We start from the raw sequence: 21,304 nt of genomic DNA, 5'->3' as shown, positions 1-21,304 counted from the left end.
TAAGTCCCCCTTGTTCACATCTGGTAGCTGTCAATTTGCCTCCAACACTTTTCCTTTCACTTTTTCCCCATTATGTAGATAGGGGCAAAATTGTTTGGTGAATTGGAACGCGCGGGGTTAAAATTTCACCTCACAACATAGCCTATGATGCTCTTGGGGTCCAGACGTGTGACTGTGCAAAATTTTGTGGCTGTAGCTGCGACGGTGCAGATGCCAATCCCGGACATACACACATACACACACACACACACACACACACACAAATTCAGCTTTATATATTAGATATATTACTATGAATTAACACATGTGGAATTATATACGAGGGGCGATCCAAAAGTAATGATAATCGGTTATTTCTATTGCACACAGAAATTAAAATAAAAATGTTTTCTTCTCTCTTAGGTACCCACTAGTCCAGGAAAAAAAAATTACTTAAATAGACCACGATTCCCGGGAGCTACATTCATTTGAATATGAACTGCCGAGGAGTGAACATCAAAATGGAAAAAAACGAGCTCAGAGCTGTCATCAAATACCTCTGCTTGAAAAAAATGACTACCAAAGACATACACAGCGACTTGGTGGAAACATTGGGGGACTCTTCTCCTCCATATTCCACAGTTGCACGCTGGGCCAAGGAATTTAAGCTGGGAAGAACATCGACGGAAAATGAACATCGTGAAGGACGCCCATCCACGTCCCTCAGTGAAGAAAACGTGAAAAAAGTTGAAGAAGTTGTATTGGCAGATCGAAGAGTGACTATCAGGCATGTAGCTGAGGTCACAGGGATCTCATATGGCAGTATTCAAAGAATCCTTGCAAAAGAATTGCATATGAGAAAGGTCTCCACGCGTTGGATGCCAAAAATGTTAACCGACGACCAAAAGAAGAAACGAGTTGACATTTCAATAGCAAATCTCGAAAAGTTCCAAACAGACAAGGAAAATTTTTTGTCACGTTTTTTGACCATGGACGAGACCTGGATCCACCACTTTGATCCCGAAACTAAACAACAATCGATGACATGGAAACGAGCCGACGAACCGACGCCGAAGAAATTCAAAGTGTCAAGCTAGGCAGGGAAGGTTATGGCGTCCGTTTTTTGGGACGCTGAAGGAATTATTATGGTGGACTATTTGGAGAAAGAAGCCACTATTACGGGCTCCTACTACACAGAACAAATAAGAAGATTGCGGGAGGCTATCAAGGAGAAAAGGCGCGGCAAACTGCGGGCTGGAGTGTTGTTTCACCAAGATAACGCGCCGGCTCACAAAGCTGCTATTGCCATGACTACCATTCAAGAAGCGGGATTTGAACTGGTGGAACACCCCCCCTATTCACCAGATCTAGCCCACAGTGACTTCTTTCTCTTTCCTCGGCTCACACCTCCGGGGCAAGAAATTTGACGACAATAGCGACGTGATAACCACTGTTGGGGATTTTTTTGAGGGTCAAGATCAAGAATTTTTTTTTCGAAGGGAATTCTAAGTTTAGAAAAGAGATGGACTAAATGTATAGACTTGTTAGGAGACTATGTAGAAAAATAAATTTATTTTTTGACTATATTCATTGTGTTTAGTATTGATTATCATTACTTTTGGATCGCCCCTCGTACTTAACAAAAAAAGTGTGGAAACAACTGAAATTATGACTTATATTCTAGGTTCTTCAAAGTAGCCACCTTTTGCTTTGATGACTGCTTTACACACTCTTGGCATTCTCTTGATGAGCTTCAAGAGGTAGTCACCGGGAATGGTTTTCAATTCACAGGTGTGCCCTGTCAGCTTTAATAAGTGGGATTTCTTGCCTTATAAATGGGGTTGGGACCATCAGTTGTGTTGTGCAGAAATCTGGTGGAAGCTAAGCAAAGAAAAACGAGTGGCCATCATTACTTTAAGAAATGAAGGTCAGTCAGTCTGAAAAATTGGGAAAACTTTGAAAGTGTCCCCAAGTGCAGTGGCAAAAACCATCAAGCGCTACAAAGAAACTGGCTCACATGAGGACCGCCCCAGGAAAAGAAGACCAAGAGTCACCTCTGCTTCTGAGGATAAGTTTATCTGAGTAACCAGCCTCAGAAATCGCAGGTTAACAGCAGCTCAGATTAGAGACCAGGGCAATTCCGCACAGTGTTCTAGCAGCAGACACATCTCTACAACAACTGTTAAGAGGAGACTTTGTGCAGCAGGCCTTCATGGTAAAATAGCTGCTAGGAAACCACTGCTAAGGACAGGCAACAAGCAGAAGAGACTTGTCTGGGCTAAAGAACACAAGGAATGGACATTAGACCAGTGGAAATCTGTGCTTTGGTCTGATGAGTCCAAGCTTGAGATCTTTTGTTCCAACCACTGTGTCTTTGTGTGATGCAGAAAAGGTGAACGGATGGACTCTACATGTCTGATTCCCACCGGGAAGCATGGAGGAGGAGGTGTGATGGTGTGGGGGTGCTTTGCTGGTGACACTGTTCGGGATTTATTCAAAATTGAAGGCATACTGAACCAGCATAGCTACCACAGCATCTTGCAGCGGCATGCTATTCCATCCGGTTTGCATTTAGTTGGACCATCATTTAATTTTCAACAGGACAATAACCCCAAACACACCTCCAGGCTGTGTACGGGCTATTTTATCAAGAAGGAGAGTGACGGGGTGCTATGCCAGATGACCTGGCCACCACAGTCACCAGACCTGAACCAATTCGAGATGGTTTGGGGTGAGCTGGACCACAGAGTGAAGGCAAAAGGGCCAATAACTGCTAAGCATCTCTGGGTACTCCTTCAAGATTGTTGGAAGACCATTCCCGGTGACTACCTCTTGAAGCTCATCAAGAGAATGTGCAAAGCAGTCATCAAAGCAAAAGGTGGCTGCTTTGAAGAACCTAGAATATAAGACACAATTTCAGTTGTTTCACACTTTTTTGTTAAGCATATAATTCCACATGTGTTAATTCATAGTTTTGATGCCTTCAGTGTGAATGTACAATTTTCATAGTCATGAAAATACAGAAAAAAATCTTTAAATGAGAAGGTGTGTCCAAACTTTTGGTCTGTAATATATATATGTATGTATGTATGTATGTATGTACGTACAGTATATATATACATATATATATATACATATACACACACGCACACACTTTCTCATGAAAGACAGGGGTTAGGAGTTTACAGGGAGACACTGAGCACACGTTACTCAGTGTCTCTGCTGGACGGCAGGCAGTATGGTCGCATCATGCAACCATGAAGCCTGACATCTAGATGTAGCAGAGCTAGACCCGTCATGGGACAAATGGATTATCATCATCATCTCTGCGTAAAGGTGAGGAATATTGTTGTTTGTTTTTTTGTTTTTTTTTAACTCTTTTGCAGACGACAATGGCATTGGTGGAATGAGCGAGGTCGTAAGTTTATGGGGTCGTATGGTTTAATTAAGATTTATTAAAGGAATCTGTCTCATTTCTATTAAAAGGACTTTATTCTTGGTGTGTGTGTTTTTATACGATATGACTATGGGGTTAGCAATGGTGGCGTCTTATTGACACCTCTCCATTACTAACCTTGGGGCTTGATGTCACTTGACAATACAAAGGTGACATCAACCCCCCCAACCATCACCCCAATTGCCACCACTACAGGGCAAGTGGGAAGAGAGAGGCTAAGTGCCAGACTTGCACCTTTTCTGGGGCGACTGAGAACTGATGTACTTAAACTGGGAAGGGGGGTGGGAAGAAGGTAGGTATCTATGTCCCCTTCCTAGGCTAGCCTTTGCTGGTTATTAATTATAGGGGGGACCTATGTCATTTTCTTAGGGTCCCCCATTTTAATAGCCAATAAAGGCTAAGCATACAGTTGTGAGCTGATATTAATAGCCTGGGAAGTTCCATGCGTATTACCCCCTTCCCAGGCTACAAACATCGGCCTCCACCTGTCGGCTTTCGCTCTGCTGGTTAAGAAAATGTTTTCAATAGCTTTTTGGTCTCTGAAACGCTCCGTAGCTGTAGTGACGTCACACCCTGCCAAGCACTGTCAGCCATTTTTTCTTTCTCCGGGTAATCAGGGCCGCCACCGGCCAGGGCACCCCTGGCTTGGTGTGGCTAATCTGAGATTTCCCACTGCAACGGATTGTATCTCCGCACCGCAACAGCCCACTATCAATTCAAACGAACGGACAGGACTCCACAGCTCGTGAAAAGGGAGGGATTACAAGCAGGGTAAGAGATAAGCCACATGGGCTGTATCTAACGTTCTACCTTCCCATTTGCAATTCATCCCTCTCTCCTATAAATTCTTCTACCCATTATCATTGGGGCCCTTGTTTGCAGTATCAATAACCATTTTCTAGTTTTCTATCGACTTATGTACATTGGTAAGGACTCACACAGAATATTGTGTTTTCTATGTGAGATGGACTAATAGATCTATTTATCTGAATATAGTTCCTCAATTAAATGTTGCAGTTATTCACTGTGCATTTTTACTTTGGGGCATTTACTCCTCAATTAGTAGATCAAGCACAGAACATATTGATGTTTTACTTGGCATACTAACTTTGTTCACTCATTGGCAACAACGCATATATATTGATCATTTATTTGACACCTCAGCGTGATTATTGTAAGGATTAGCGTGACAAACATTCCCTATATTCCAGTTTAATTTCTCAAAGTACTGCTTCGGTGTTTTTGTTGTTGTTAGATGTTTCGATGGTTTCTGAAGTACAATTATAAGCATTTCGTAAGTTTTTTTATAAAAGTTTGTACCAAGTTTATGAAAAGACTAAATATGTACAGCGTTGTCTCTTATACATTTCTCCCTACTATGCTGGATATCAGAATCTTGTCCAAGCCATGTCTAATGAACACCCTTTCTTGTCTCATTAGTGCTTGGAGTTTATCACAATTTCTGTATTTTTGTTTGTCTACCCTCTGTTTGAGAATTGACCACAGGTTCTGAATGGGATTGAGATCTGTGAGTTTCCTGACAATAGAATCAAAATGTCAATGTTTTTATCACTGATCCACTTACAGTGCCTTTTAAAAGTATTCATACCCCATGAATACGGTTTCTACTTTTTTTCACTTTATACCCCATAAACTTAAATGTATTTTATTAAGCTTTTATATGATATACCAACACAAAGCAGCACGTATTTGTGAAGTGTAAAGGAAAATGATACATGGTTTTCTTATTATTTGAAAGATATAAGTTTGAAAATTGTGACGTGCATTTCTATTCAGCCCCTGTAGTCTGATACCCCAAAATAAAATTACACCTGTGTGTAAATTATTCTGAGTATAACTACAGATGTTAAGTTAAGGTACCTTCACACTCAGCAACTTGACAACGAGAACGACAACGATCCGTGACGTTGCAGCGTCCTGGATAACGATCTCGTTGTGTTTGACACGCAGCAGCGATCTGGTTCCCGCTGTGCCATCGCTGGTCGGAGCAAGAAGTCCAGAACTTTATTTGGTCGTCAGGTCGGCGTGTATCGTCGTGTTTGACAGCAAAAGCAACGATGCCAGCAATGTTTTACATGGAGCTAACAACCAGCTACAACGATAAGTGAGTCACCGTTACGTCACTGGATCGCTCCTGCATTGTTCTGGAGTTACTGTGTTTGACGTCTCTACAGCGACCTAAACAGCGACGCTGCAGCGATCGGCTCGTTGTCTATATCGCTGCAGCGTCGCTGAGTGTGACGGTACCTTTAGGTGGAGGCCTCAGAGGTTTGTTTGAGAACAATAGGGATCAAACAGAATCATGAAGACAACATTAGAACACACCAGACAAGACAGTTATAAGGTTGTGAAGAAGAGTAAAGCAAGGTTATGTTCCAGAAAAAAAAAAATAGATCTGAACATCTCACAGAGGACTGTTCAATCCATCATGCAAAAATGGACGGCGTTTGGCTATCCACCTAAACGGACATCCCAAGCTAGGAGAGCACTAATAAGAGAAGCAGCCAAGAGACCCGAGGTCAATCGGGAGGAACAGCAGAGATCCATAGCTCAGATGTAAGCATCTGTTCACATGACAACTATTAGTCGTATACTCCACAAATCTACCCTTTATGGAATGGTGGCAAGAAGCAATTTTTGAAAGCAAGCCACAAGATGTCCCGTTTGCTTTTGCAAAAATCCACAACTAGCATGTCAGTACATGGCTGGAAGAAAATAAAAGCGCAATAGGGTCTTATCTGGGTATAAGGCGATAAATTCTATTCAAATTTACTCACCAGATCCAGCCCTTACAAAGGGCTCATAGAAATGTAAATCCACCGGTCTCCTCGTGACCAACCAAAGTAAAAAAAAAATGGGATATAGGGGTAGATTCTTCTCTGTTCTGCTTACCTTCTTCCAAGCTACATTCTGTGTGGATCCTGTTGTGCCGAAACGCATTGAATAAAGCCACTTTTTCATTGGATTACCCATCTGGACTTCTAATTCTTCAAGCGGCGCAGAGAAGAATCTACCCCTATATCACATTTTTTTTACAACTAGCATGTGAAAGAAGGTGCTCTGGTCAGATGAGACCAAAGTAATTTTAACTAAATACAAAATTATACAAGTTGTAAAAATCTTACAGTGCACATCAGCCTGAAAAGACCACTTCCACTCAAATATGATGAAGACAGCATAGTGCTGTGGGGTGATTTCTTCAGAAGGAGCAGGTAAACTGGCTAGAGTTGATGGGAAGATGGACGGAGCTAAATACAAAGCAATCTTGGAGGAAATACTGCTGGAGACTGCAATACACTTGAGACTGAGGAGAAGGGTCACCATCCAGCAGGACAACGACCTTTCACAAAAGTATTTAGTCAGCCACCAATTGTGCAAGTTCTCCCACTTAAAAAGATGAGAGAGTCCTGTAATTTACATCATAGGTAGACCACAACTATGAGAGTCAAAATGAGAAAACAAATCCAGAAAATCACCTCGTCTGATTTGGCAATATTTATTTTGAAAATTATGGTGGAAAATAAGTATTTGGTCACCTAAAAACATGCAAGATCTCTGGCTCTCACAGACCTGTAACTACTTCTTTAGGAGGCTCCTCTGTCCTCCACTCATTACCTGTAGTAATGACACCTGTTTGAACTTGTTATCAATATAAAAGACACTTGTCCACAACCTCAAACAGTCACACTCCAAACTCCACTATGGTGAAGACCAAAGAGCTGTTGAAGGACACCAGAAACAAAATTGTAGCCCTGCAACAGTCTGGGAAGACTGAATCGGCAATAGGCAAGCAGCTTGGTGTGATGAAATCAACTGTAGGAGCATTAATAAGAAAATGGACAACAAACAAGATCACTGATAATCTCCCTTGATCTGGGGCTCCACGCAAGATCTCCCTCCATGGGGTCAAAATGATCACAAGAACGTGGAGCAAAAATCCCAGAACCACACGGGGGGACCTAGTGAACGACCTGCATAGAGCTGGGATCACCGTCACAGAGGCTACCATCAGTAAAACACTACGCTGCCAGGGATTCAGATCCTGCAGTGCCAGAAGTGAACCCCTGCTTAAGCCAGTACATGTCCGGGCCCGTCTGAAGTTTTCTAGAGAGCATTTGGATTATCCAGAAGAGTATCGGGAGAATGTCATATGGTCTGATGAAACAAAAGTAGAACTGTTTGGTAGGAACAAAACTCGTCGTGTTTGGAGGAGACAGAACAATGAGTTGCATCCAAAGAACACCATACCTACTGTGAAGCATGGGGGTGGCAACATCACACTTTGGGGCTGTTTCTCTGCAAAGGGACAAGGACGACTGATCCGTGTATCGTGAGATTTTGAGTACAAACCTCCTTCCATCAGCAAGGGAATTGAAGATGAAACATGGATGGGTCTTTTAGAATGATAATGATCCCAAGCACACCGCCAGGGTAACAAAGGAGTGGCTTTGTAAGAAGCATATGAAGGTCCTGGAGTGGCCTAGTCAGTCTCCAGATCTCAACCCCATAGAAAACCTTTGGAGGGAGTTGAAAGTCCGTGTTGCCCAGCGACAGACCCAAAACATCACTGCTTTAGAGGAGATCTGCATGGAGGAATTGGCCAACATACCACCAAGAGTGTGTGCCAATCTTGTGAAGACTTACAGAAAACGTTTGCTCTCTATCATTGCCAACAAAGGACATATAACAAAATATTGAGATGAAATAAATCTTGCCAAATCAGACAAGGGGCTTTTCTGGATTTGGTTTCTCATTTTGACTCTCATAGTTGTGGTCTACCTATGATGTCAATTACAGCCCTCACTCATCTTTTTAAGTGGGAGAACTTGCACAATTGGGGGCTGACTATATATTTTTCTTCTTCACTGTACTGCCAGAGCTACAACAGAATGGTTTAGATCAAAGCATATTCACGTGTTTGAATGGCCCAGTCAAAGTCTAGACCTAAATCCCATTGAGAATCTGCGGAAAGACTTGAGAATTGATGTTCAAAGACTCACTCCATCCAATCTAACTGAGCTCCAGCTAGTTTGCAAAGAAGAATGGGCAAAAATTTCAGCCTCTAGATGTGCAAAGCTGGTAGAGACATACCCCATAAAACTTGCAGCAAAAAGTGGTTCTACAAAGTATTGATTCAGGAGGGGTTACATAAAAATGCACAATTTTTAGATTTATATTTTTAAAATATTTAGAAAACCATGTATCATTTCCTTTACACTTAACAAATAATTGCTATTTTGTGTTGGTATGCCATCTAAAATCCAAATAGAAAACATTTAAGTTTGTAGATGTAATATGAATTTATCACGGTGCTAGCGGTGATCTCATTGATGTCACTGAAGTTCATTGGACCGCTCACAATGAGTTGATTGTGGGCACTGTAGCTTCACTGACCAGTGGTAACCTCTATGAACGTTGGTTCATCATTGAAGCTACGCTCTCAGTAGTTCAGGGTCTCCTGGATTTCATCCTGAATGGTCGCATCAAGCCATTGTTCAGTTTAAAATCCAGATGATGCAGAAATGGATTACGGCATGGGACAGTATGAATTATCTTCTCGTCAGACAAGTGAGGAATATGCCTGTTTATTATTTTTTTTGTCTTTTACAGGGGACATGGGCTTCGATGGATTATAGGCTTAAAGGTGAGTATAACTTTGTTTTTTTAATAAATATGTGTTGGGTTTTATTTCAAATAACGGATTTTATTCTTGCTGTTTATTTCAAAACTTACTATGGTGTTAGAAATGGGGGCATCTTATAGACGCCTCTCCATTACGAACCCGTTGGCTTGATGGCAGCTGGCAGTACAAGGCCGACATCAACCCTAATTCTATTACTTCACTTGCCATTGCCACAAGGCAAGACTCAACAGGCTGACCAGACAGCTGTGAGCTGTTATTAATAGCCATGGAAACCTTTTGGGATATTGTCGCTTTTCTTAGATTAACATCAATCCTCATGGTGTGCTTTCGCTCTGATGGTAAAGAAAATTACACGGGAGCCCCATGCCGTTTTTTTTTTTTTTTATTCAATTCTTGATTTTACACAGGATGTACACAGTGGGTGCTGAACACAACTCCCATCTTTGTCGCTTGGTTGCGCTAATCTCAGGGAGACGAGGTGACAATGATGAGAGCTGCATTCAGGAGCCAGCACCTGGGAACAGCTAACTGTACTGCTTTTTCCAGACACCGGTAAGTGTCACGAATGCCACATATGGACAGCAAACGGATATACGGATGTTACATATACATATGTACATACGGATGGCACACTGACACGGACCATGGATCTTACCAGTACTGGTTTTTCCTGTACAGGAATCACCAGGACATGTGAAGCAAACCTAAAATAGACTTAAAAAAGGGTGCAAACGAAAAACAGAGTTTATCTGTACTGATTATCTGATAGTTTGAACTATACATGCTTTTTGGATCCCCTGTTGGGAGTGTTCAGTGCCTCCTTCTGATAAGACACTATTATCACGCTGGTATGTAAGGGTTTGCTTAAAGTTTTGATTTTTTGATATGTGATAATCTGTATCTAAAGATTTTCTTTGTGAATATTGAATAAAAATTGATCTGCTTTCATAAGGATATGCCAATTTTTTTTACATAGTATATTTTCTATTTTTTGTGATTTTCATGTATTTTGTTTACTATTTATTGAACACTCCTTTGCTACTTAAGTGGAGCTTGCTTGGAAAAAATATTTGCTTGGAAAAGATAAAGCTTGTGACCATTTCCAATTATTACGAAAAAGAGAGAAGTAATGGAGTTTAAATTGGATTGCCTGACCCCATATAGTTGAAATGATAGTATTTTTAGGAGTTCCTATTGATATATTTATTGGGTCAGCTTCCTCCTCTATTTTGTTTTACTGATGCTCACTTTTATATACAGTAGCTGTGTCAGTCTAAAGCTGCACTCTACCCTTATTTGTAAAAAATGTACACATTTGTAGCTATTGTTACGTGATACTGTAGTTTTATTGCTTTATGTCATTATGTGTCCTTTATCTGTTATTATTATATCAATTTCTGTCTGCCTCATTTTATACTAGTATGTGACTTTTCATTCTGTAGCCCGTTCTATTAAAGTACGCCATCCAACTGGCTAAAGCTGCATACTGGTCGGTATGTCAATCAGTGACCCCCTCACATGGAGGGCTCGCGTATAACACGGCCGAGTGCTCTTATGTTTTATCGGATAGCAATCGGTCCAATGTTATACTATGGAGAAGTGCAGATCTGCTATTTTTTCCTCAGCTCCAGGATCTAAGGGTGCTTGTTTGCAGAACATCCAAGAGCAGTTCGACATCAGCAGACTCAGGAGAAGATGGAGAAATTCACGTCTCCACCTTCTCCACACCTGTATGCCATACCAAGATGACACTCAGATCAGACTCTGACAGAGTTTGAGCTGAGAGTCATTCGCATAATCACCAGATTCTCTTGCATAAGAGAATATGGAAAGTCCAAAATGGTCATTCTTCCTGTCTTAGGGCTCAGACTCATCAGCGAAAATAAAATCGGTCCGATGATGTTCCTGAAAAGTACGAGTGTCATGCGAGTATGATACAATTTTTCTCACCTAGCAGCTGTATGACATGAATAAGCAATGCATTTTTAATAACTTTTACATTCAGTAATTCTTTGTAATTCCAAGCTAGTTTTCTAACTAAGAAAAAATCTTTTATACAGATCTAAATAGATAGATGATATATAGATAGAAAGTGAGCTATATCATCATTGCAGCGCATGTGTAACTTACTGCACATGTATTTAGCTAAGAATTAAATAATTTTAAGAAAAATATGGCGTGGATTCCTCCTTAATTATCTTAACCAGCTGAGGGAAAGCAGACAGCTGGGGGCTGATGTTTATAGTCTGGGAAGGGGGTAATAAAAATGGAGCTTCTCAGACTATTAATACCAGCTCACGGCCGTCTGCGTAGCCTTTACTGGTTAACAATGGTTGACCCCCCTCAAAAAAAATAAATAAAAATGATGTAGGGTCCACCTATTTTTAATAACCAGTAAAGGTTTTCCCTTAGCTGGTTAAGATAATTAAGGGGGATTCCACGCCATTTTTTTATTTTATTTAATTATTAGCTAAATACATGTACAGTAAGCTAGACACGCACTGCACCGATTATATATCTCAGTGACATCTTTCTAGCTATTCTAGCCATTCTATTCTAACTGTTCACACTGATTTTACTGTACTTGGCTGAAGAAATTTCGAGTTTTTTAGAAGATGAGTGGGTAAAAATTGTACGGCACATGCATAAATTGCGTAGAACCACTCTGTAGCTGGCTTACTTGAGCAAGAAAATGACATTTTACCCCCAGACTACCCCTATATCCCCTGGTAGATAACATTTTTGGAGGTAACAAAATCCCATTAATTAAAAAAAGGAGGGAAATTAAATGCAAAATTCTATTTAACAGTAACAAAACCTGTATTGTCCAAAATGCAAAAGGACTAAAGAGCATCATGGTCTGCAGAAATACAGCCACGGCAAAGTAGGATGGGAACAGCAGAACGAAAAAAAAAAGACAAGACATTTTGAAATCCTAACAAACTTGTTTTTTATTGCTGCATTTTCAAATATAGGACAGCCCTAAATGCAAAGGTGAAGAAGAATGATTGCATCCACCTAACTATCCTAACAGCAACAAAAAGAGTGTATATTGAATAGTTGGCTGACCAAGGAAGCTCTTAACCTCCTCACGACATGCACCATACATGTACAGCACAAGTCAAAATCGGTTGTATGGAGCCGGCTCACGAGGTGAAACCACACTGTACTCAGCAGGTGATGGCTGTGTGTTACAGCCAGGAACTGCCTCTAACAATGGCATATGGGAGTGTTATTCCATGCGAATATAGGCGTGCCCATTACGTGATAGTGGCACGTTGATGGATTCTTATGACAGCTGGAGGTCTGTTGAAGACCTCGGTGCTTGTCATTAAGGCTACTTTCACACATCAGGTTTTTTGCATCAGGCACAATCCGGCGAATGTTGGAAAAACCGGATCCGGTGCAGATTGTGAAAAACTGATGCAAACTGATGCGACGGATCCGTTTTAGCATATCTAAATTATTGGATAAAAAAAAATTGGAGCATGCTCAGTTTAAAAAAAACGGAATCCGGCGCCGGAATCTGTCATTTTCTGAATCCGACACCTTCCGGCTCCCATTCTAGGAAACAGCCGGAAGCGTTGCTATAGACGTTTTTTCAAGAAACCGTAAACGGCAGATTTGCCGGATCCGGAGAAAACCGGACGAAACGCAAGGTCATCCAGTGCAATCCGGCACTAATACAAGTCTATGGGGAAAAAAGGATCCGGCGGCAACATTCGCCGGATCCGTTTTTTTGAAAATTAGCCGGATTGCGCCTGACGCCGAAAACCTGATGCGCGAAAGTAGCCTAAGGAGCCCCTTCAAAACCCAGCCTGGGCCAGACTTCAAAGCAGATTGTAATTTCTGCTGTAGGCAGCGAAGCTGTGGCATTGCTGTTTATAGCACACTAGATGGTGGCCCGATTCTAACACATCGGGTATTCTAGAATATGCATGTGCATGTAGTATATTGCACAGCCCACGTAGTATATTGCCCAGTCACACAGTATATTGCCCAGCCACGTAGTATTCAGTACAGAGCCACGTAGTATATTGCCCAGCGACGTAGTATTCAGCACAGAGCCACGTAGTATATTGCCCAGCCACGTAGTATATTGCCCAGCCACGTAGTATATTGCCCAGCCACGTAGTATATTGCCCAGTCACATAGTATATTACCCAGCCACGTAGTATATTGCCCAGTCACGTAGTATATTGCCCAGTCACGTAGTATATTGCCCAGTCAAGTAGTATATTGCCCAGCGACGTAGTATTCAGCACAGAGCCACGTAGTATATTGCCCAGCCACGTAGTATATTGCCCAGCCACGTAGTATATTGCCCAGCCACGTAGTATATTGCCCAGTCACATAGTATATTACCCAGCCACGTAGTATATTGCCCAGTCACGTAGTATATTGCCCAGTCACGTAGTATATTGCCCAGCCACGTAGTATATTGCCCAGCCACGTAGTACATTGCCCAGCCACGTAGTACATTGCCCAGCCACGTAGTATATTGCCCAGCCACGTAGTATATTGCCCAGCCACGTAGTATATTGCCCAGCCACGTAGTATATTGCCCAGCCACGTAGTATATTGCCCAGTCACATAGTATATTGCCCAGTCACATAGTATATTGCCCAGTCACGTAGTATATTGCCGAGTCACGTAGGTATATAACACTGCCCATGCAGTATTTAGCAGTGTGAGCACCATATCCCTGTTAAAAAAAATAATTAAAATAAAAAATAGTTATATACTCACCCCTGGGATCCAGCGGAGCTGTGTGATGCGGCCGCCATCTTCCGTTCCCAAGATGCATTGCGAAATTACCCAGATGACTTAGCGGTCTCGCGAGAACGCTAAGTCTTCTGGGTAAGTTCGCAATGCATCTCTGGGAACGAAAGATGGTAGCCGGCGCGAGCGCATCGTCCGACGACTGAAGGTAAGAATAGCAGGTTTTTTTTATTATTTTTAACATTACATCTTTTTACTATTGATGCTGTATAGGCAGCATCAATAGTAAAAACTTGGTCACACAGGGTTAATAGCAACGGATACAGAGTGCGTTACCCGCGGCATAACGCGGTCTGTTACCGCTGTCATTAACCCTGTGTGAGCGGTGACTGGTGGGGATTATGGAGCGGGCACTGACTGCAGGGAGTATGGAGCGGGCGCCGGTGACACTGACTGCGGGGAGTATGGAGTGGGGAGTATGGAGCAGAGCGCCGGGGACACTGACTGCGGGGAGTATGGAGCGGGCGCCGGGGACACTGACTGCGGGGAGTATGGAGTGGGGAGTATGGAGCGGAGCGCCGGGGACACTGACTGCGGGGAGTATGGAGCGGGCGCCGGTGACACTGACTGCGGGGAGTATGGAGTGGGGAGTATGGAGCAGAGCGCCGGGGACACTGACTGCAGGGAGTATGGAGCGGGCGCCGGGGACACTGACTGCGGGGAGTATGGAGTAGGGAGTATGGAGCAGAGCGCCGGGGACACTGACTGCAGGGAGTATGGAGTGGAGCGCCGGGGACACTGACTGCGGGCAATATGGAGCGGGCACCGGGGACACTGACTGCGAGGAGCATGGAGCGGGGAGTATGGAGCGGAGCGCCGGGGACACGGACTGCGGGGAGTATGGAGCGGGCGGCGGGCACTGTGACTGTAGTGGAGGGACTAATCGGACTGTGCCCATCGCTGATTGGTCTCGGCAGCTGTCATGGCTGCCGCGACCAATCAGCGGAAGTTGAGGACAGAAAGACGGAAGTACCCCTTAGACAATTATACATATAGAAGCGATCAGACAATCGCATCTTCAAGTCCCCTAAGGGATCTATGAAGAACAGTGAAAAGTAAAAAAAAAAAAAAAATTAAACTCCCCCCAAAAGTTCAAATCATTACTTTTTTTCCCCATTAAAAATAAAGATAAAATAAAGGAAAAATACACATGTGGTATCGCCATCCGTGCTATCAAAATATAAAAATATTTAACCTGATCAGTTAACACCATAAACAAAAAATTCAATAACGCTAAAATTAAGTTTTTTTGGTTGCTGCAATGCCTCAAAAAAATGCTCTAACAAGCGATAAAAACATGTCTAACCCAAACTGGTATTAATAAAAACAACTTGTTGTCTCGCCCTGCAAAAAATAAAAAATAAACCGTCACACAGTTCCATTGATCAAAAAATGAAAACTTTACAGGACCTGGAAAATGGTGATAGCACCCCAAAAAAATTTTGGGAAAAACTTTTGATATTTGGATCATTACTAAATTAAAAAAATGGACTTCTTTGGTATCACATTAATTGTACTGATGAGCAGAATCATACTGCCAGGTCAGTTTTACCACAAAATGTACACCACAAAAGCAATTCTTAAAAAAAACTATTTTCCAGTACACTATGAATGGTGTCATTCAAAAAAAGTTATGGCTATGGGAAGAAGGGGAGGAACAAAGGAAAAAGCAAAAACAGAAATTGGCTGCATCGTTAAGGGTTTAACTGTGGGAACAAATGTCCAGAGAAACACTTTTTTTAAGGAATTGGGAGAGCATTTATTGAAGCTGTGTATTCTAAAGTTATAAACAAGTTAATAACTTACTTATTGGAAAGTGTCCATCCGCTGACACAAGCACCGATTGGTAGAACAAGGAACTTTATAACTGGGCACTATCATTTATGCTGTCACTTACTTCCTAGGGGCTTCTGGCTCAGGGACAGGGTTCTCTTCCTTCACTTCCATCTTTACTTCTACAGGGGCTGTCTCTTCTCTGGGGCGAGGACCTCGACGTCTGGGGCCAGTAGAGGACCTAAGAAAGCATTTTAGCCATGCACAGTTTAATAATAGCAGTAGCACTACACAAATAGCAGAGAAAAATAACTTATTAGTGATACCTTTCTAAACTGCAATGTAATGAGCAAAAGTAACATGGGCACCAGAGCAAGACACGGGGCATGGCTGCTTGGGGTTGAGCCCCAAAGTCCTGTCAAATGTGAGGTGTTTTTTTCAGACATTAATGGGAGAAAAAAGGATCAATGCAATAAGGATACTTATTGCATTGATCCTTTATTCTCCCATTAATGTTATTGTACGTTCAATGCAAGGTGCAGCACCTGGTTTAATATTATATTTGGTTATACAGTGCCTTGCGAAAGTATTCGGCCCACTGGAACTTTTCAACTTTTTCCCACATATCATGCTTCAAACATAAAGATACCAAATGTAAATTTTGGGTGAAGAATCAACAAATGGAACACAATTGTGAAGTTGAACGAAATTTATTGCTTATTTTAAATTTTTGTGGAAATTCAAAAACTCAAAAGTGGGGTGTGCAATATTATTCGGCCCCTTTAACTTAATACTTTGTTGCGCCACCTTTTGCTGCGATTACAGCTGCAAGTCGCTTGGGGTATGTCTCTATCAGTTTTGTACATCGAGATACTGAAATTCTTGCCCATTCTTCCTTGGCAAACAGCTCGATCTCAGTGAGGTTTGATGAACAGCAGTTTTCAGCTCTTTCCACAGATTTTCGATTGGATTGAGGTCTGGACTTTGACTTGGCCATTCTAACACCTGGATACGTTTATTTGTGAACCATTCCATTGTAGATTTAGCTTTATGTTTGGGATCATTGTCTTGTTGGAAGAGAAATCTTGGTCTCAGTCTCAGGTCTTTTGCAGACTCCAACAGGTTTTCTTCAAGAATGGTCCTGCATTTGGCTCCATCCATCTTCCCATCAATTTTAAGCATCTTCCCTGTCCCTGCTGAAGAAAAGCAGGCCCAAACCATGATGCTGCCACCACCATGTTTGACAGTGGGGATGGTGTGTTCAGGCTGATGAGCTGTGTTGCCTTTACGCCAAACATATCGCTTGGTATTGTTGCTAAAAAGTTCGATTTTGGTTTCATCTGACCACATGTTTGGTGTGTCTCCCAGGTGGCTTGTTGCAAACTTTAAACAACACTTTTTATGGGTATCTTTGAGAAATGGCTTTCTTCTTGCCACTCTTCCATAAAGGCCAGATTTGTGCAGTGTCTGACTGATTGTTGTCCTATGGACAGACTGTCCCACCTCAGCTGTAGATCTCTGCAGGTCATCCAGAGTGATCATGGGCCTCTTGGCTGCATGTCTGATCAGTCTTCTCCTTGTTTGAGAGGTTTAAAGGGACGGCCGGGTCTTGGTAGATTTGCAGTGGTATGATATTCCTTCAATTTCAATATGATTGCTTGTACAGTGCTCCTTGGGATATTTAAAGTTTTGGAAATCATTTTGTATCCAAATCCGGCTTTAGGCCATGTTCACACGTTGTGTCGGGTCCTTGCGGGTTTTCCCGCAGCGGATTTGATAAATCTGCAGAGCAAACCCGCTGCGGTTATCCCTGCAGATTTATCACGTTTTGTCCTGCGGGTTCCGCTGCGGGATTTTACTCCTACTATTGATGCTGCATATGCAGCAATATGCAGCATCAATAGTAATGTTAAAAATAAAAAAATAATGATATACTCACCCTCTGACGTCCCGATCTCCTCGGCGTTGCAGGCGGGGGTCCGGTTCCAAAAATGCTGTGCGAGAAGGACCTTCGTGACGTCACGGTCATGTGACCGCGACGTCACCGCAAGCCCTGCTCGCACAGCAACCCTGAGACCGGACGGCCGCGTACAGCGCTGAGAGGTGAGTATATCATTATTTTTTATTTTAATTCTTTTTTTAACCACAAATATGGTTCCCGGGGCCTGGAGGAGAGTCTCCTCTCCTCCACCCCGGGTATAACCCGCACATTAACTTCTGGACTGAGTTTGCTGCACTGAAAGTAAAGGGGTCGAATAATATTGCACGCCTCACTTTTCAGTTTTTGAATTTCCACAAAAATGTAAAATAACCAATAAAGTTCGTTCAACTTCACAATTGTGTTCCACTTGTTGATTCTCCACCAAAAATTTACATTTGGTATCTTTATGTTGAAGCATGATATGTGGGAAAAGGCTAAAAAGTTCCAGGGGGCCAAATACTTTTGCAAGGCACTGTATATGCTTATGGCACTTTTGGAGCACCCCACTCCCTAAGATTGATGCAAAGGTTTTTTTTCCAGACAACAGAAGCATAAAACAGTGATGTTTTGGCAAGAAAGCTTCTTAAAAGGTTTATTTGCTCAACAAACATAAAGTGTTAAAGTATAGCCTTAAATATAGTAACACCTATAGGAATCACACTTTGGCTACAAGGTCTGCTTATTTTCACGGTCACATACTAGGAACAATATGGCATGTTCTGAGACATCCCATCTGCCATGTACATGGGCTACCTGCCCCCTCAGATGGCATATAGGTGCAATTGCCTACCTCTCCTATGTTTTCACTGCATATAATTAATGACCTGACAGGTATACGGACCAGCCTGACAAAAAATTCTAAATTAAAGCAGCATCTAGAGTGCTCATACACAGGATGAGTATCACATGAAACAGATAACGGCAGTTAAACTACCCCAATATCAGTGGGACTAAGGCCAGCGTCACACCGAACGTATAAAAACAGTCCGTTTTTTTACGGCCGAGATACGCAGAAAAGTTCCTGAACAGTGTTCCTTATGTCATCCGTATTCAATGTGAGGATGCTATTTTTTTCTCCAAAAAGTATCCGTGTGTCATCCGCATGGCGAGATTTTCTCGCCGGCTGGCAAAATGGACATATAATGGATCCATGGGCTAAAATATTCGTGAAAACACACATATATATATAACGTGATGCTGTTCCAATTTTGACATATATATACATCACATATTACCGCAGTGGTCGTGCAGCGCTTTCCCAACCAATGTTCAAATGGCTTCCAATAATATAAATATACAGTGGGGCAAAAAAGTATTTAGTCAGTCAGCAATAGTGCAAGTTCCACCACTTAAAAAGATGAGAGGCGTCTGTAATTTACATCATAGGTAGACCTCAACTATGGGAGACAAACTGAGAAAACAAAATCCAGAAAATCACATTGTCTGTTTTTTTAACATTTTATTTGCATATTATGGTGGAAAATAAGTATTTGGTCAGAAACAAACAATCAAGATTTCTGGCTCTCACAGACCTGAAACTTCTTCTTTAAGAGTCTCCTCTTTCCTCCACTCATTACCTGTAGTAATGGCACCTGTTTAAACTTGTTATCAGTATAAAAAGACACCTGTGCACACCCTCAAACAGTCTGACTCCAAACTCCACTATGGTGAAGACCAAAGAGCTGTCAAAGGACACCAGAAACAAAATTGTAGCCCTGCACCAGGCTGGGAAGACTGAATCTGCAATAGCCAACCAGCTTGGAGTGAAGAAATCAACAGTGGGAGCAATAATTAGAAAATGGAAGACATACAAGACCACTGATAATCTCCCTCGATCTGGGGCTCCACGCAAAATCCCACCCCGTGGGGTCAGAATGATCACAAGAACGGTGAGCAAAAATCCCAGAACCACGCGGGGGGACCTAGTGAATGAACTGCAGAGAGCTGGGACCAATGTAACAAGGCCTACCATAAGTAACACACTACGCCACCATGGACTCAGATCCTGCAGTGCCAGACGTGTCCCACTGCTTAAGCCAGTACATGTCCGGGCCCGTCTGAAGTTTGCTAGAGAGCATTTGGATGATCCAGAGGAGTTTTGGGAGAATGTCCTATGGTCTGATGAAACCAAACTGGAACTGTTTGGTAGAAACACAACTTGTCGTGTTTGGAGGAAAAAGAATACTGAGTTGCATCCATCAAACACCATACCTACTGTAAAGCATGGTGGTGAAAACATCATGTTTTGGGGCTGTTTCTCTGCAAAGGGGCCAGGACGACTGATCCGGGTACATGAAAGAATGAATGGGGCCATATATCGTGATATTTTGAGTGCAAACCTCCTTCCATCAGCAAGGGCATTGAAGATGAAATGTGGCTGGGTCTTTCAACATGACAATGATCCAAAGCACACCGCCAGGGCAACGAAGGAGTGGCTTCGTAAGAAGCATTTCAAGGTCCTGGAGTGGCCTAGCCAGTCTCCAGATCTCAACCCTATAGAAAACCTTTGGAGGGAGTTGAAAGTCCGTGTTGCCAAGTGAAAAGCCAAAAACATCACTGCTCTAGAGGAGATCTGCATGGAGGAATGGGCCAACATACCAACAACAGTGTGTGGCAACCTTGTGAAGACTTACAGAAAACGTTTGACCTCTGTCATTGCCAACAAAGGATATATTACAAAGTATTGAGATTAAATTTTGTTTCTGACCAAATACTTATTTTCCACCATAATATGCAAATAAAATGTTAAAAAAACAGACAATGTGATTTTCTGGATTTTTTTTTCTCAGTTTGTCTCCCATAGTTGAGGACTACCTATGATGTAAATTACAGACGCCTCTCATCTTTTTAAGTGGTGGAACTTGCACTATTGCTGACTGACTAAATACTTTTTTGCCCCACTGTATATATTATCTAATATATAATTGCCTAGAATACTACTTCCTGCAATTTGTGCCAACTTCCTGTCCGGAGCTAATGTCCGGAGCTAATGTCCGGAGATAAGTGACGTCAACAGTGTCCAGTGTCTGATTGTTTGCCGCCTGCTGCGAGCGACCAATCAGAAACGTGCCGTACTGTGACACACTCCGCCCACCATTTTGGTGTGATTTTTGAATTTTTACCTCACAGCAAGTTTCTACTGCGTGGAGGCGGGCCCAGTGACGTTGCTCTTCAAGCTCCTGCCGAATTTCGTCAAAAAAATTATAATACCATTTACCAAAACTATATATATTTAGTTGTGAAGTGGTTCAGTGACATTTTCACACCAATTTTGAACTTTTGTTTGGTGTTTTCTCCATATACTGCCTATTATTCACTGACTGTTATACTGAGAGACTGCCGTTTATTAACCTCTTCTTTGCCACATTGGGTATATTGCTCTATTATTTGCCACATAAGGACATTGTCCATTATTGCCCAGCAATTTCTTAAATAACAAGAATTGTCAAGAGCTGGTAAGTGCAGCCATTTTTTGTTCTTTCTTACTATTATTTATTAATTGTATTATTCTTACATTTGAATAAATAAAGTATATATGGATTCTAGACTCCCGATTCTTTAGAATCGGGCTGCCATCTAGTCTAATATATAATTGCCTAAAATACTACTTCCTGCAATTTGTGCCAACTTCCGTGGCTTTGTCCGGAGCTAATGTCCGGAGATTAAT

At 42.1% G+C, this 21,304-nt stretch overlaps 1 protein-coding gene across 1 annotated transcript in view; it reads right to left on the bottom strand.

The window, feature by feature from the left end:
- Positions 1–21,304, bottom strand: part of LOC138665458 (E3 ubiquitin-protein ligase ZFP91-like) — a 123,117-nt gene that overhangs the window by 66,596 nt on the left and 35,217 nt on the right. The window contains exon 7 of the mRNA XM_069752966.1: positions 15,781–15,897. Within this exon, the coding sequence (XP_069609067.1) occupies positions 15,781–15,897 (117 nt within the window). The remainder of the gene's footprint in view (positions 1–15,780; positions 15,898–21,304) is intronic.

This window comes from Ranitomeya imitator, chromosome 2 (genome assembly GCF_032444005.1).
Source record: "Ranitomeya imitator isolate aRanImi1 chromosome 2, aRanImi1.pri, whole genome shotgun sequence".
In the NCBI taxonomy this organism is placed as follows: Eukaryota; Metazoa; Chordata; class Amphibia; order Anura; family Dendrobatidae; genus Ranitomeya; species Ranitomeya imitator.
This window is presented reverse-complemented; position numbering and strand designations above follow the sequence as displayed.